This window comes from Euprymna scolopes, chromosome 36 (assembly GCF_053919585.1).
Source record: "Euprymna scolopes isolate OS-2025 chromosome 36, ASM5391958v1, whole genome shotgun sequence".
Lineage (NCBI taxonomy): Eukaryota > Metazoa > Mollusca > Cephalopoda > Sepiida > Sepiolidae > Euprymna > Euprymna scolopes.
This window is the reverse complement of record NC_136517.1, coordinates 13,484,244-13,500,844: the sequence shown is the minus strand read 5'-3', so window position 1 is coordinate 13,500,844 and position 16,601 is coordinate 13,484,244. Positions and strand designations below refer to the sequence as shown.

General features: G+C 32.9%; 1 protein-coding gene across 3 annotated transcripts in view; it reads right to left on the bottom strand.

Moving 5' to 3' along the window:
- Nucleotides 1-16,601, bottom strand: part of LOC145260347 (uncharacterized) — a 183,976-nt gene that overhangs the window by 48,099 nt on the left and 119,276 nt on the right. The window contains exon 4 of one of the 3 annotated variants that reach the window (XM_080118272.1): nucleotides 3,443-3,517. The exons of the other annotated variants lie outside the window; for them this stretch is intronic. Coding sequence (XP_079974398.1) covers nucleotides 3,443-3,517 — 75 coding nt within the window. The remainder of the gene's footprint in view (nucleotides 1-3,442; nucleotides 3,518-16,601) is intronic. 3 annotated transcript variants of the gene reach the window in all.

Here is a 16,601-nt window from a genome sequence, read left to right as displayed (position 1 = left end):
TTTATGCTATTTTTTTTTTTATTAAATTGTTAGGTGAAAGTACAGAATAGTTACAAAACACCATCCTCTATGTTAAAAATGGCTTTCTAAATAATGTTATTATTTCAGTACGGTTCAATAAGTAATGCATTTTGTATTGTTTATTGACCTTTATTTTCTTTTGCAATTTTTTTTATGAAGAAAAGTTTTTTTTTCAAGAAAAGATGAATTTTTTTAACTGTAAATTGTTAGGTGAAAGTACAGTTTTTCTTTTCAAGAAAACTTACATTTTTGCTTTTTATTTTTTAAAGAAAATTAGCAGTAAATGTTTCTTTTTTGTTTTGTAAACAGAAGTTGTTTATTTTATAAGGAAAGATTATTTCCATAAAAACCGGAAATTGTTAGGTGAAATTGAAGAAAAGCTTTTTTATTTCAAGAAAAAATGCCCCCCCCCATCACCCAAAAATAATTAAAAAAATTACATTTTTTATACAAAAAAAAAGAAACAAAAAAAAAACAAATGTCGATTTAGCATTTTAACATTTGAACAACCTCGGCTTAATCTGGTGATTGCTGGCCGAGCCCTAACCATAACTAATGGAAAATCGCAAGGATCCAGGTCAAGTTTTACAAGAGTACCATTTCTCCCTCTTTATGTCTCCTACTTCAGACCACTGTTAGAATATGGTGTTCAGGCCTCTTCTCCATATCTAATGTGTGATATCTGGAGAAAGTTCAAAGAATGGCTTCTCAAATGGTGAAGAGTCTACCGGATCTGCCCTATGGAAACCAACCAAAAAAACTTAACTTTTTCTTCTTTGAGTGCAGACATTTTCGTATCTTATTTTGTCCTACAATCTCCTTAATGATCATTATTACATACAGCGGGACTTATTATTCATTCCTGCACCAAAAGAAGTCTTTCACCGCCAATTTCAATTAAATTGGAGAAGAGTTGCTTCCTCAATCAGGATCCCTTCCAAGAGAGGAAGTAAGTATGCCAACAATGTAACATTTCAAGGTGAATTTACACAGGTGCTTAACTATTGAGTCCTCTTCTGTGTAAATTTCTATCACCCTCTCTCTACGTGGCAATTTAAGCATGCTTGTTTGATATTTTGCCAAATAAACTGAATTGAATTGAATAATTATTATAACACTGTCAGATTTTCTTGATCGACAAACAGTCTAAACAGACTGAAATTTGCCAATAATTATAATACAAGTTCTAATTATAATACAAGTTTGAAGCAAAGGATTTCTTTTCCAGTAAAGACTTTATCATCAGAGTAGAAAGTTTACTGTCGAACATAGATGACGGGCAGTAGACAACATCAGAGTTAAAGATTAAGCGAGAGTTTTATTTATTTACTTTTATGATATGAACCTTGAATTGGGAGTGCATGATTGGGCAAATGGATAATGCTGCAGACTATGAAATTACTTCTACTGAGTTACAAATGCTGGCACAAAAATATTAAGGAAGGTATGAACCAAAAAAATTTAATTCCCTAATATGGGAAAAATAAGAACTTGTGTACAATCAATTGTTTACATACAAATACTGTACAAGATGATCTTCCAATACACAAAATAGTTTACCCATGTAAATATTCATAATATTCATAGTCCGTTCTGTAATCCAACCATATCTGATACAAATAAATATTATGGAAATCGCTCCAGACAAGGTATGAATCCACTTGATATAAGGAGCTAAAGACAATAAAATATCACTTCAAGATCAAAAACTATATAAGTATTAAAAAATTCTGACCCAGAAAACAGCCATTCTTTCCTCTTTGTCAGAAACATCACTCATGGAATGAGAGAACTAAAGAAGAAAATAAGGCTGCTGAAAGTAAACACAAAATCTGTTTTCTACTCTACAGAACAGACCCAAGTTTCAATCATGAATATCCAACAGTTTTTGTTTTATCATCATCTAATCATATGCAGGGATACTTTGGTGATCGTCTCATAAGTATGAGGTGAGATCCTGGATAGGCTTCACATTCAACAAATTTTAACTACTCCAATTTTATATGCGAAAGATAATTCTATCAACTCGATCCCTAAACTATTCCTGAATGGATGAGGACCATCACAGCCAAAATCAGAGCCAAGAAAGAAGCGCATCAGTTATTGACAATTTCATGCATCTTATCAGGTTGCACTTATTTTTGAATGGTGACAAAAAAAAATTTATTTGCCATACACGATTGGAACTTGATTAAACGTTGAGGCATAGACTGAAGTTTATTTGTACCAAATAAGCTTGGATTGCAGAAAGAATTGCAAATTTTATCATCTATGGGTGGTATTTTTAAAAGGGGGATCACCCTATTACTTTGTTTGGTAGTCAGATTACAATCAACAACAAAAACATTTTATGAAGAGGGAGTTACTCTAAACTTTAGCATCAACCTGAAATAAGTTGATGTCAATGTAATTGATGCTGATGATTTTCAAGCGGCCCATAGTGTCCATGGTTTCTGCTTTCGTCCCACATGTCAGGGAAAATTTATTTTAACATTAGTCTAATCTATGGTGTTGTACTTGATATTGTAAGAGTCTGAGGAGAGGGATCGTTTGTTCGCGGCCTTTTTGTGATGAATGAAGGAGAGAAAGAACAAGAGAAACAATCATTAAAAAAAAAAAGCAATCATTTTGAAACAAAAATTAAAAGCACCTGGATATTCTAGAAGCAAATAGAAAGAAGCAATATAGATGGAAGTAAATGCTCGAGCAGATTGGCAGATTCTGGAAGGATGAGACCTTAAGCAGAGAATGTCCCAGAAGAAAAGATTTGGCAGATTATGTTGTAGAAGAAAAGGTTTGGCAGGAAATTTTCTAGAAGGAAAAAAGATTATCCAAAAATAAAAAGTTAGACAGTGAATTATCTAGAAAAGAAAAAGGTTAGACAAAGAATATTTCAGATGAAAAAGTTAGACAAAGAATATTTTAGATAAAAGGTTAGACAGAGAATCGTCCAAATCTAAAGGTTAGACAGAGAATGGTCCAGATCAAAAGGTTAGACAGAGAATGTTCCAGATAAAAAGCGTAAGCAGGGAATGTTTCAGATGCAAAGATTATGCTGTGAATCTTTCAAAATATATTCCAGAAAAACAATTAGAAAATGTATGTTCTAGAAGAAAAGACAGAGCAAAAAAAGTTCCAGAATAAAATATTAGGCAGAGAATATTCCAGAAGGACAAAAGGTTAAGAAGAAAATGTTCTAAAAGAGCAAAGAGTTGGTCAGAAAATGTTCCAAAAGAGAAAAAGGTTAGGCAGTGAATGTTCCAGAAGAGAAAAAAGTTAGGCAGTGAATGTTCCAGAAGAGAAAAAAGTTAGGCAGTGAATGTTCCAGAAGAACATAGGGTTAGGCAGTGAATGTTCCAGAAGAAAAAAGAATTTGGAAACCAAATTCTTCTTCAGAAACTTGATAGAAAGGGACAAATACCTGGTCAGTTTCCATTTTGAAATATTCTGGGCTCTTCTTAAACTGGTCAAGTGAAGAATTGAAGAATTCAGAAACCTGGACCACAAAAAAAAAAGAAAAACACAACTGAGGATGGTGCAGAAGGCTTTGTATGCTGAAGATGATGTTTGACGGAACAAAATAATGAAGTCGGTAGATGTGTGAGTGTGTAATTCAGGATTCTTTAAACCGTGAAATAAAAAAATAGTGAAATAAGCATGTGATAACTACACGTTTGCGTAAGATTTTATAGAGAAATTGGAAAATGGGAAAAAAGTGGTGGACCCAGGAGCAATAAGATTTATAAATGAAAGATTATCAAATTACGAGCGAGAACAGAACTGTTTATACATAAGCCAATGGGAGAGTTGAAAAGCAAACAATGCAGAGGCAAGATATGAAAATAAACACCTGAAAGCCAAGAAAAAAATGACTTTAAATAATGATATAATCAGAGTTATAGCAAGTATTTTTAATACTCAAGACACTTCTTAAACTGAACAATTTAAATATTGAAAAAATAAAAATGATAATAGCACAAATAGCTTTGTACCTTAATAGATTGCTTGCAAGGGCTTCATCCAAAAGAGATAGTTTCTAGGGAATGTCAAATTCACAATCGATAAGCGTTCGTGTTACTAGAAGATTGGAGGTAAAAAGACACAATAAAAAAATGTGGCAAAGGACTCGAAAGCAATGAATAGCATGTGCAAATCATGGAGATTTAAAGATTATTGGCATACGCGCGAGGAAGAAAGTAGTTGTGTGAATGTCAGAGGCTGTTGAAGCATAAAAAAATGATGGATGAAGAGGCAATCTTAAACAATTGTACTCCCAAAACCAAAATCGTGGAAATGGATATAATTGCTACAAATACAAAATGGAAGCTACTAAGCATAAAATGAAAAATAAAACCATACAGGAAAAAAAAATTTTAAGAAATGTAAAAAAGTAAAAATTTTCTTTCTTTTTTTTTTTGTTTTGTGATAGCATAACTATTCAAACCAAAAACTTTATTTAAAAAAAAATTAAAGTTTATTTCTTTTTATTGTTTCAAGAAATGTCAAAATAAAAAACAATTTCTTGAAATAAAACACCTCTACATGGTTTTGCACTTTGCACACGAAACAATAAAAAAAAATAAAGAAAATTTTCATTTTTTACATTTCTATAAATGAAGTCTTTCAGAAATAATATATCCTATATATAACATTTTAGTTGCAAAAATTCTCCTCTGGACCAAATTACCATAGGTTTGCAATAACAGATGTCACATACAAATTTAATGTCTAAACTATTATTCCCCATCTTATGCAACTGTAGGACTGTAGAACACCGTTTCATACATATTTATTCGTCATAATAAAATCCTACGTCATCCTAGGAGCGCCATCATCACTATCATCAAGTCTTACAGAGGAAGTAGTTTGTATTTTCCCTTCTATTACAAAAGACCTGCCACCGACCCCACTCAACACCGGGAAATATTATTCACATTATACATATACCACCCTGTCTTCCTTCGTAACTGCCTCACAAGCTCATACACATACCATTACCTTTCCTTTCCCCCGTTAGAAAAATAATAATTTCTCCCTTACAAAGATTCGGCAATCTCATTGGCTGAGAGTAAACAAATCGCTTATTCCGGAATACAACTGTTCATAAATAAACAAACACACTATACTTTTACAAAAAATATCTGCACACTATTCACCCTGCAATTGTTTTAACATGCACACAAAGTTAAACACACACGCACACAAACACATGCACGCACATCCACAAAAAGAACTACACATAGAGAGAAAGAGAAAGATAGAGGCAGAAAAAGAGAGAGAGACAGAAAGAAAGAGACAGATAGAGAGAGAGAAAGGTAAAGAGAGAGAGATAAAATCATTGTAACGGTGCTAAACTCTTGACCTCATTACACTCATGCCTTCCTTTACATTTTAATGTCGTTATTTCAGATAAAAATCATCGTCCCCGGTGCTGAAACTTTGATCTCATTTGTGTTCAAGTTTGAATGTTGTTATTTCAAAGTCATAAACGTCATACTTTCACTAAGTCCACTTGAATTAACATGTTTCTTTCTTTTTTCTAGGCCTCCTTTTTCTTTCTGGCATCATACATTCGCACCTCACTATTTTTATTATTCCTTGTTTTTTTTTTGGGGGGGGGGGGTTCCTTGAACCGGTAATCGCTGCTATTTACAATTTTTTTTTTTTATAGAAGTTTAATTATTTTTTATAAATTTTTCTTTCCGGATGAGATGAAGTATTATTAAATGTTTCCTTTTTTTATTTTTACACACAAAAGTCATAATACATTCAATATCCATTGAATTGTAATACTATTTGTGCATACTTTAATCTATTATAACTATTATTGAATAATTCGCTTTTATTTTTTATGCAACTAGGTCACAAAGTTAAATAAATTGTTTTTGATTATTACATACGTTACATTTCGGGCTAATTTCTTGCCAACCACACACACACTTGCACTCACAAAATTGGGTGTCTATTCTGAAAGCCATTTTTAACATAGGTAGGTTGAGAATGTCCATTTTGAATGCCATTCCTAACATGAGGAGGTCAGTGGTTGGGCTACAACAACAATAGTACTTTAATTTTCACACAGGAGGAATGCTACCACCGGACAATGCCGGTTAACAGGTCCTGCTAGTTAAATATATTGATACAAGAAGTGTTGGAAGTGGGATAGCTTTCTTTTTTTTGAAATGGGGTGTTTTTGTATGGTATTTGCATAAACTGTATCCATTTCCGCTATCGTTGTTTTGGGAGCGCAATTGTCCTCACATTCCATGAGTGATCTTTCTGACAAAGTGGAAAGAATTACTATTTCTGAACTAGAATCTATCCATCCAACACTTATTGTTGGCAAGTTATTCGACCTTATTTTATTTTATTTTTTTTTAGCTCTTTACATCAAGTGGCTTCATGCCTTGTCTGGGGTGATTTCCATAAAAAAGCTGAGCAATTAAAAAAGTCATAAACCTTGCAAGCAAAATTTTAAAAATATAGAAAGAGTAACGCTTGAGTTTTTAATGGGAGATTGATAGCCATAGTAAAAAAAAAAAAAAAAAAAAGCATGGAAAACTCTTCCGAATGAATGTGTTAAAGAGTATTGGAATACAAGGATGAAAAGGAAATGCTAGTGCAGAAGCTAAAACCTAAATTGAAGACTACAGTGAAGAGGTGGGATTTTCATGCTTGTCGGTATTTATGCTGGGGGGACGCAACTGCTATAAGTTTGTCAAAGCGCATTCCATCAAAAGAATACTTGTAAAATACGGATGCAACATTGAGCTTGCTTAACAGTTTTTAGAGTCTTTTTTTTAAGATACAAAATGAAGGGCAGCCAAAAAATTACTATGATGACCATATTAGCATTTGAAAAAACAATGTAATCTGGCCTCTGTTCTAGGATCAATGTGTAGTATCTGTTCCATCCTTGGTTATGTGGAGGAGAGAAATCCTTCTAGAGTGAGGTAAAAATTCTCTCTTAATCTAGTGTGATGAAAAGAAAATGCTAGTGCAGAAGCTAAAAGTGAAATGAGAATTGAAAAGCAAATTAATAAAGACTACAGGGAAGAGGTGGGATTTTGCTGCTTGCCGGGTTAGTTAAAGGAATCTATGTTGAGGGAGCACATGTGCTACAAGTTCGTCAAAGCACATTCCATGAAAATATAATGTTGTAGCGATGGGTGTGAGCAGGACTTATTAATCTGGAGACTTTTTTTGAACTGTGTTTATAGATGAACACACAAATAGAAAAAATTACTGTAATGACCATATTGACAAGATAATCTGGCATTCGATCTAGGATCAATGTGTAGTACCTGTTTTGTCCTCGATTCTGAGGAGGAAAAATCCTTTTAGATTGAAGCAATTATTTTTGTGTGATCCCTTATCGGGGAGCTGGATTTCCCTTCTGATCATTCTGTGTCTATGTTTTCCCTCATGGGGAGGGGAAAGTGAATCGGAACAAACTATTTGATGGAAACTGAGGATACACGGATCATTCCATGTCAAAATGTGAAAATGAAAACCAAATTTTTGCATTAATAAAATTTTGCATGTCTGTGTCTGTGTTTCTCACCTATACGTAACTTCAATGAATACATTTTTTTTTGTTTACTCTTTTTTATCAAAACAAGGCATATTGCCACTTGGAACATAAAGGGCCACTATTTGAAATTATGCTTAACAGGGGAGCTGTGAGGAGTTGAGCAGCAACATGTCTGTTCACATTACATTTAAACTTCTGCAGATCAGTGCAGCAAGGGAAGCAAGGAGGGAATTCCAAAGTCTAGCAGTCCAAGGAAAGAAACTAATTAGAGTAGAAGATCTTCTGACATCCAGAAACCTCAACATTGAAGGGTGGAGTTTTGCTGCTTCTTAAGGGTATGTATGCCATAAGGAGCACAAGTGCTAAGAGTTCATCAGAATAGATTCCATTAAAAGTACTTGTAAAACAAGGGATGCAACATTCTAAGAATTTTGGACTGAACTCATTATACATTATTTGAATCATTCACATTCATTGTTTTCTTCTTGGGTTTTATTCTCGGAACGTATCGCTTGTAAGTCACGTCAAAAAGATTGCTGAAGTATATGTATATTTATATATCGTCAAAATGTTTTGTGCAAAGCTACTTTAAATCTGGTATAGCAGACATCATCACAACATCCTGTAGGTGTAGGTGGTCACAGGTTTTTCTTTTTTTATTTATGCACCATGGTAGTAATGCTTGGCACTTTTCCTTCAGATGTTGGTGAAGTGTAAGAAAAAAGAAAAAAACCTGTATTTCCTGATGAAGAAATCTCTTATGAATCAAAATATCGAATTTAATTTTAATAAATAAATAAATGTTTGTATTTATTGAAAAAAAAAAAAAAAAAATTCTGCACTTGTTTTGGTCTAGTGGTTGGTGCACCAGCCCAGATGTGACAACAATACTCCCTGCATCTGTGGATGGTGGCTTTGTAGAAATATAAGACACTAACAAGTATGAAAAGTTTTCTAGTCCCATAGACGGAGCCCATCTTCTTTGCAGCAGACTTCTTTTATATATTTGTTCCGAATCATGTTGTTTGAGAATTTGAGGCCGAGGAGTTTGGACATGGGATTCTCAAGAAAGAAACCGTCAAACATGCATCGTTCACCGAAAAAATGTTGTTTATTCAATTAAGACTGATATCATATTTTAGATTTCAAAATGTATTTGCTACATGCAAATCTTGGAATTTTGTTATTTTTTTTTCTCTGATAATTTTGTTGTTGTTTTTGTTGTTGTTGTTGATGATGATGATGATGATGATGATGATGATGATGCTGATGCTGATGATGATGATGAATAATCATTTGCGTGCATATCATATTTTTCCTGAAAAGATATTCTGTATTAATTTTTATCAAACAATTCCAATTAGTTGCATGCCAAACGCATAACAGGGAACCCAAGTGAATTAAGTAAGAAAAGGAAAGCATAAGATAATTTCTCCCTTTTTAAGCAAAAGTAGGGCAGACACTTCATTAAGCGATGCAAGATATATTGTTTTCCCATGTTTGATTGTTTCGTATAAGAACAAGAAAAGGCATGCCATTATGTGGTTGTTGTTAATGATGATGATAACGATGATGATGAAGAAGAAGAAGAAGAAGAAAAAGAAGCTAAATCATTTGCATATTTTTCTAACAAAAATGTTCCACGTTAATTATCAAACAATTCCAATTAGTAGCATGAAGCCCTCATAAACATGATCCTCAGTGACCCCGAGTTTGACAAACCCATTAATGGGGGGAAAACGAAAAAAAAAAGAGAGGGATCGAAATCTCTAATTATTATATCCTATCAGCCTATGTCATTACATGTCTGATGTTGGTTTTTCTATTACTCTTAATCCATATGACATCATATCAGTCTTTAATACATTCCCACAGCCTAAGTAACTAGTGTGATAACATTTTCTATATATGCATGTCTATATAATAAAGTAAAGCTGGTCTAGTTCTTAAAGTTTCTCATCAATAATTAAAAATTTGTTAAATCAAATATTTGATTGTAACTAGCTAATTTTTATTTTTTTTTAATCCTTGTACCATATTTTTTACAATAAAAAACCAATGTATTTCAATTATTTTTTTTAAATACTTATCCCGATCAAGAAAAACATAGCTTCTCAAATTTCAGATAAAGAAATACATTTGCTTAGAAGAAATATTAAACTATATATTTTTTACTATTATTTGCATATCATAATAGTAAGTAAAATAATTTGATTCTGAAAACCTGCTTAGATTATTGCCTTCATGACATCATACAAGTGGCCTTTCAACTTGTAAAAGAGGAAACAATTTCACATACCAAAAATCATTCCGCCCCTTTTAAACAAAACAACAGCTGAAGTGAATTTTCTAATTAGTCACTGCAACAATGGGGAAATAAAAATGAACATTGTTCTTTTGATATTTAAAGTGGTTTTTCAAAACTCATTACAAAACATTTATTATACTAAAAGTCTGAATTTGTTTGTCACCGTCTCAAATTTTAACGTCGTGACATCGTTTCGAGTAAACTTTTCAAACAACTGAAGCTGGAAGGCTATATGTTTTGGTTTCAATTCTAGCTGATGGCACCTAAGTCATTTTAATTTTAACTTTTAAAATCACTACTATATATTGGGTACAATATAATATTCAATAAAGAATTGGCTATATAATAACGAATACAAAATCTGCATGAATCAAAATATATTCAAGCATATTATACAACCGATTCATGCCAGGGAGGTGGATTACTATATATTGGGTACAATATAAAAATCAATAGAGACGTGGTTCTATAATAACTTAGAAGACGACCAATAAAGTTGTTTTTAAATGTTAGAATGAGATTTCTTGTTTTCCATTTCTACAGATCATTTCTCTCGACTCTCTCGTTTGATGCTGATATTATCATATTTTGACGGCATCCACTGAGCGCTGTCAGTGTCCACGGCTATCCTCCCTCTATTTTAATCGTTTTGTGAGCACGGGAAAAAGTAAACAGACAAACGAGGAAACAAAATTCACAAAGTATTGAATAATTTTTTAAATATATCATAACAGACGTGAATTAAAAGTTGTTTATCGATACGACAGGGTGGAATGATAAAAGCTTTAGTTTAAAACTTTTATTCAAAAAATCAATTCCGGCAACAATCAGGATATCTTTAGTATTGTGGGAGGTCATGTTGGTGATGTAGTCCAGCGGGTTCAGGTCAGGGGAAGAAGGGTGCCAATGAAAGAAGAGTACAAAGTCGTAGCACTCCTTCTGAAGCCAAGCCTGGGTCTTTTTGGGTAAGCAGACTGGTGCTGAGTCCTGCTGCCACACCCAGGTACTGCACCAGGAGATTACCAAACTCTTCAGCACATCCAGGTAGACTTTGGTGTTGACTTTCACTATGAGACCTACTTTGCATAGCAGTATTCTTTTTATAGAAATCACTCCAAATAAGGTGTGGAACCACTTAATATAAGGAGCTAACAAAAACACTAGATGATTATCGCAAAGACAGGAGATACCAATTAACCTTAGTCTTGAAAAAAAAAACAAAGCTATAAATAGGAGGAAAACAGTCAGCAGGAAGAGTTCCACAAGCCTGCAATTCTTGGAAAAAAACAAGCTACTGGAATAGAAAGCTATATTACAAGTAAGTATCAAAATGGCAACTCGATGAAAACCACTTAGGCCAACGAATCAAACGAGCTGGAACAAAGGAAGTAGAGAATATATGATTCTGAGAAACACATGCCATAATAGTATTCATAGTAAAGACTAGCAACATCACGTCTGTGAGAGCAAAATTGTAAAGAATGGGTTGGGGCCAATAAAATTACATAAGTTTCTTTATCTTATCAAGATCCCTCAAATGGGAGACGAGATTCATCAGCCGAAATATGACAACAGTTTTCCGTACATTGTCTGATATTCGATTTGTAGAGATAGAGAATAAACTCAGGTGTGAGAAAATGTTTAGAACGATAAAGAGAACCGATTTTATGATAAACAGAAAAAGCAATGGATTTAATGTATGAATTTCAAGAAAGATTTGATGAGAATGAAAGACCAGTCAAAACGAATCTGTTGTGGATATGAGATGAAATTGTAGCATACATATTTTACTTTTAAGACAAAGTCAGACTCTTTCTAACAAAGTGACTGATTTCAGCAAAAGGTTGATATGCCATAAACCAAAACCACAAACAATATTAAAAAATATTTTGACAAACCTAAGCAAACACTATAATATTCTCCCGAAAAGTTGTTGATCTGCAAATATTCCCAGTAGATTAAACAATGAGCCAGTAAAAACGTGTTTCAATTCAATTGCAAATTATTTAGAATCTTAAGTGTTATTTTCACAACGTTTCGGTCAATGTAACCACCAACCTTCTTCAGATGTATCTTGTCGAATTTGGAATTGTTTCTGTCAAACTCGGGAATCTGGATGGAATTCCTAACAGAACCCTTTGTTTACTTCATGGGGGTAGCATACTCTTGTTCCATCAGCCATGACTAGATAGAGGTCCTAAGTAATTTGAAATTGCATTTTTCGATCACTCACACTGATACTGATATTGAGATTCACAAAAATAGAAATAAACTAATTTTAAGGCTTCCAAAATTCGCACTAGAACTGTCCACAAGGACCCATGGCGCAGTGGTTAGAATACTTGGAAAAATTATAAGGTGATATTCTCCTGAATATGAACCATCTAAAAAAATTCAGAGCTTGTAAATCTGTGTCTAAAAGTCAAAAACGACGAAGTTTTTGTTAAATTTGTAACAAATGAAAAATGGAGGCGGGTTAGGGTTAGGGTTAGGGTTATTGCAATTTTTGTGTAAAAATTATTCTGCCTCCTTAAACAAAACAATAACTTTCATTCATGGAGTGAGTTTTTCTTTTTGGTTGGCAAAAACTTTGAATTGTTCTTCTGATACTTAAGTTGGTGCTATTTCGGTTTGATATCTACAAGAATAAATATCTACACTGTATGCGCGTCATGTTTTTTTTCAATATACAAATCTTCGTAGCAAGCCATGGTTTTTCAGTCATTCCGATGGTGGGATCAATAAAATTTTGCTGATCACTTACGGAAAAATAATGAACACTGAGTTGGTTTTAATTAGCATAAGCTTCCATTCGTCAGAATGAATTACTGAACCATCAGCAACGTCTTGGTGAACAATTGTTTGAAGTGTCTTCTTTGACCATTAAGGTTAGGATATTAAAGTTAGGGTTTAGGGTTCCAGTTTTGGTACCCACACAATCTTTCAAAATCAGAGTGTTTTTCTTGCTATCGTACAATGCTGATCGCAGTATGAGGCATAGATTGCATAAGAAGGTGTAGATACCATACCAAAGTAGATTCATGAAACATAAATAACAAGCCAAAGAGGAACCATTTTTTTTAGTTTATATTGCCTCTCAGGCTTATGGTTATTGTAGACGTTAATGAAGAGCACTTATTTTTATTGTTTTTTTTCTTTTGCTTAAAAAATACTTTTACAGTGATTTTCATTACTAATATTTAATAATTAGTCAAATAGAAAACTACAAGCATTTTGAAATTATATAAATCAATTATATAATTTATTTATATAAATCAATTATATAAATCAATTATATAAATCAATTATATAAATCAATTATATAATTTATTTATATAAACCAATTATATAAATCAATTATATAAACCAATTATATAAATCAATTATATGAATTATATAAATAACTTATATAAATAACTTATGTAAATAAATTATATAAATCAATTATATAAATCAATTATATGAATCAATTATATGAATCAATTATATGAATCAATTATATAAATAAATTATATGAATCAATTATATAAATAAATTACATATGTGTGCTACATACAAAAATAAAGTTCATATTGTTTTGATGATTCAGATTACTGTTCTCATCTGGAGTCTTATTTTCACAACATTTTAGTCAATGTAACCTCCGACCTTATTCAGGAGTATCTTATCAAACTTGGGAATCTGCATGGAATTTCAAACAAAATTCTTTTTTTAATCCATGCGTCCTCTCGTTCTATAAGCTATGACTGCTTAGAAGTCCCAAATAATTCAGAATTGTATTTTGAGTTTTGTGCACACTGAGAATTGAACTTTCAACCTCCAGGACCCATGGCATAGTGGATAAATGTACTTGGTAAAATTCAGTTGTTAAGGCTCCTTCTGGAAGAATCCAAATAATTGACATAATCAAAAACGGAAAATTTGTAGAATTTGAAAGTTATAAAACAAATTGGATTTTTTTTTTGGAATCTGATAATGGTTGAAATCTATATAATTTTATGCAATTTTTACCAAAATTAATTCAGCATTAAATGACTCAAAAAGGTCGACATGCCATGAAACAAAATAAACATATCAAAGTAAATGCCATGATGATATCAAGAACTTGAAGTATGAAATATTTTACAAAAATGACTGGCATTTGACATTAAATAATCTGAAAAGGGTTGATACTAGGTGGAAGGATAAAATTGTTGCTCCAGAAAAGATGACATGATTCCATTTCCGTTTGATGAAAACAAGTTCTCTTTTTTATTGCAGACCATCTACTAGTTGGCCAGTTGTGTACAAATCCCAAGAGTGATAGGAGCCTTCTATCATGTCTGAAAGTGATACACTGTTCAACGAGTGAAATTGGAGATGCATCGCTGTACAACTCATGCTCTCTACCGATCCAAGTTATGACAACAGGACCATTGCCAGCACCCTCAAAATGCAAATCCAGACGGTTCAATGCTTGAGGCCACAGCTCAATGAAGTTTCTGGACATGGTTATGGTTTTTGTGTGGTTTTAAGAGAGGGCCACATGATGCCACCTCTTCAAAGTCGGCTTGAAAATCAACACCAAAGTTTTCCTGGATGTGCTGTAGAGTGTGGTGATCCCCTGGTGCAATCAGAATAAAAAGGATTCCTTTTTTTTTGGCGGGGAGGGGGTCATCTTGGCCATTTTTCTGCCATTTCCAATGTTATCTATTATATAAAGAAGTGAATGATTTATATCATCATTTTCAATACATTAAAACAAGGGAGAGGAATGGGCTGAGCAAAGGTGTAAAAGAGGTGAGGGAAGAGAGAAAGAACCAGATTGAGAGAAAAGTTTTAATATAAAAAAATGTTACACTCTTTTAACCTCTTCTATTTTGTTTTTTATCACTCCAGGCAACACTGGGTAGCCTGCTAGTATCTAAACTGGCATAAGTTTCAATATAAAGGTTGATGAGAAATGTTTGATTAAAACTATAGAAATTTTACTGATGTAGACAATCTGTTGAGACTAGTTTATTCTGGTTTTGACCCACTGAAGCATTCCACTATCTGCAAACAACAAAAAAAAAAATTTTTTTTTGGAACCAAGCACCTGTCATGCCATAACAATATTTCAACCAGTCACGGGATTTCCCATCTAAATGCAACTGGGAACAAAATACCTCACCGTTATACAATGTCATGCAAATGCCGCAGTAACAGTAACACACCTCTGTGTCATCAGTCAACACGATTTCTCTCACAAAGACACCAACAATAGGTATTTTTATACGACACTCTAGACAGAACTCTGTACAATCCCACTTTCTATGTGCATCTATTCCTTCTCCATCATATCTATGTAAGTCACTTCTTCTTTATCGGTTTTAGCAGCCTTTTTTTATATATTATTATTATTACTATGTTAATAATCCTACAGATGTTGCTCCTCCACATTCACTCTTATGTTTGAGTGGCTTCTAGGCTTTGAGAAGCATGGAATCATTAGTAAAAAACAAATAAATTACTAATGCAAAACAATTAAATGATATAGTTTACATAAAAAAACACAAGGTCCACGCCAAAAAAAAAAAAACACATAGCTCACACCAAAAAAAAAACAAAACACACATAGCTCACACAAAAAACTGACAAAACCAAATGCAAAAAAACTGACAAAACCAAATAAACACATTTTCACAAACAACATAAAACAGACATCCATAAAATGGAAATAACTTTTTTTTTACCTTCTATATTTATTTTTTGATTATAAACGTGTTCCATAAAAATAAATAGAAATAATAAGTGGTCCATAGAGCATCCTTTCAGTAAGTCAGCCACCAACATTCTTTATATGCTCATAAAACCTTTCACTCAAAATAAATATTATACTTTTATGAATTTAGAAATGGAACTCACTCCGAAACTGGTGATGAGGTGATGAGGTACTGAAAGAAAATGATGATTCAAGAACAACAAATTCAGATGCTTTGCAAATCGCTTTCGATACAGTTCAGGAGTTAAGCGCTTCAATGTGAATCAAACAGGATGGATAAATTTTTAAAGGTTGGAGAAAATTGTTTTTCCGTATGATCTCCCATCTTTACAAGGAGCAGAACCAAAGGTGAAATTGTAATGAAGGACCCCCCCCTTCTCCCTACACATTGTTATTTTGTCCTTTTTTGGCAGAACTGAAATTTAGAGAAGTTCATTTCCATAACATATGCATTGCGCCAAACACGACCATTGCAGACATAAGATGCCAGCAATGCTCAAGTTAAGATTATAATCACATCCAACTTGCATAACACAGTAAGAAACCTGTAAAATGCATATGAAGTCATAAGTTAAATAAATGTGTCATACGTGGGAAAGTATGTTCGTTTAAGGAATTAATTTTATGTTGGGTGTTGCTGTCTTACCACATACATCACCTAGTATTCTTAATACTGACCAGGCTAAACATTGCTTTACCTTGATAATCTAATGAGAACTGGCATGTTGATACGATTATAAAGATAAGAGGCTAAAAAAAGCAAGTGTATGTCACCCATCAAATACTAACCAGACTAAACAGTTTAACTTTGGTGGTCTAAAAAAAACAAAAAAAACTGGTGTGCTGATGCTATTATAGCTGTATAAAGATAAGACACTAAAAAGACAAGTGCATGCTGGCTTTACCAAATTTTTTAAGCGTAACAATAACAGGCAGATTCACTGCATCATAAGATGGCAACAACGCCGATTATAGTCACATCCAGCTTGCACCTC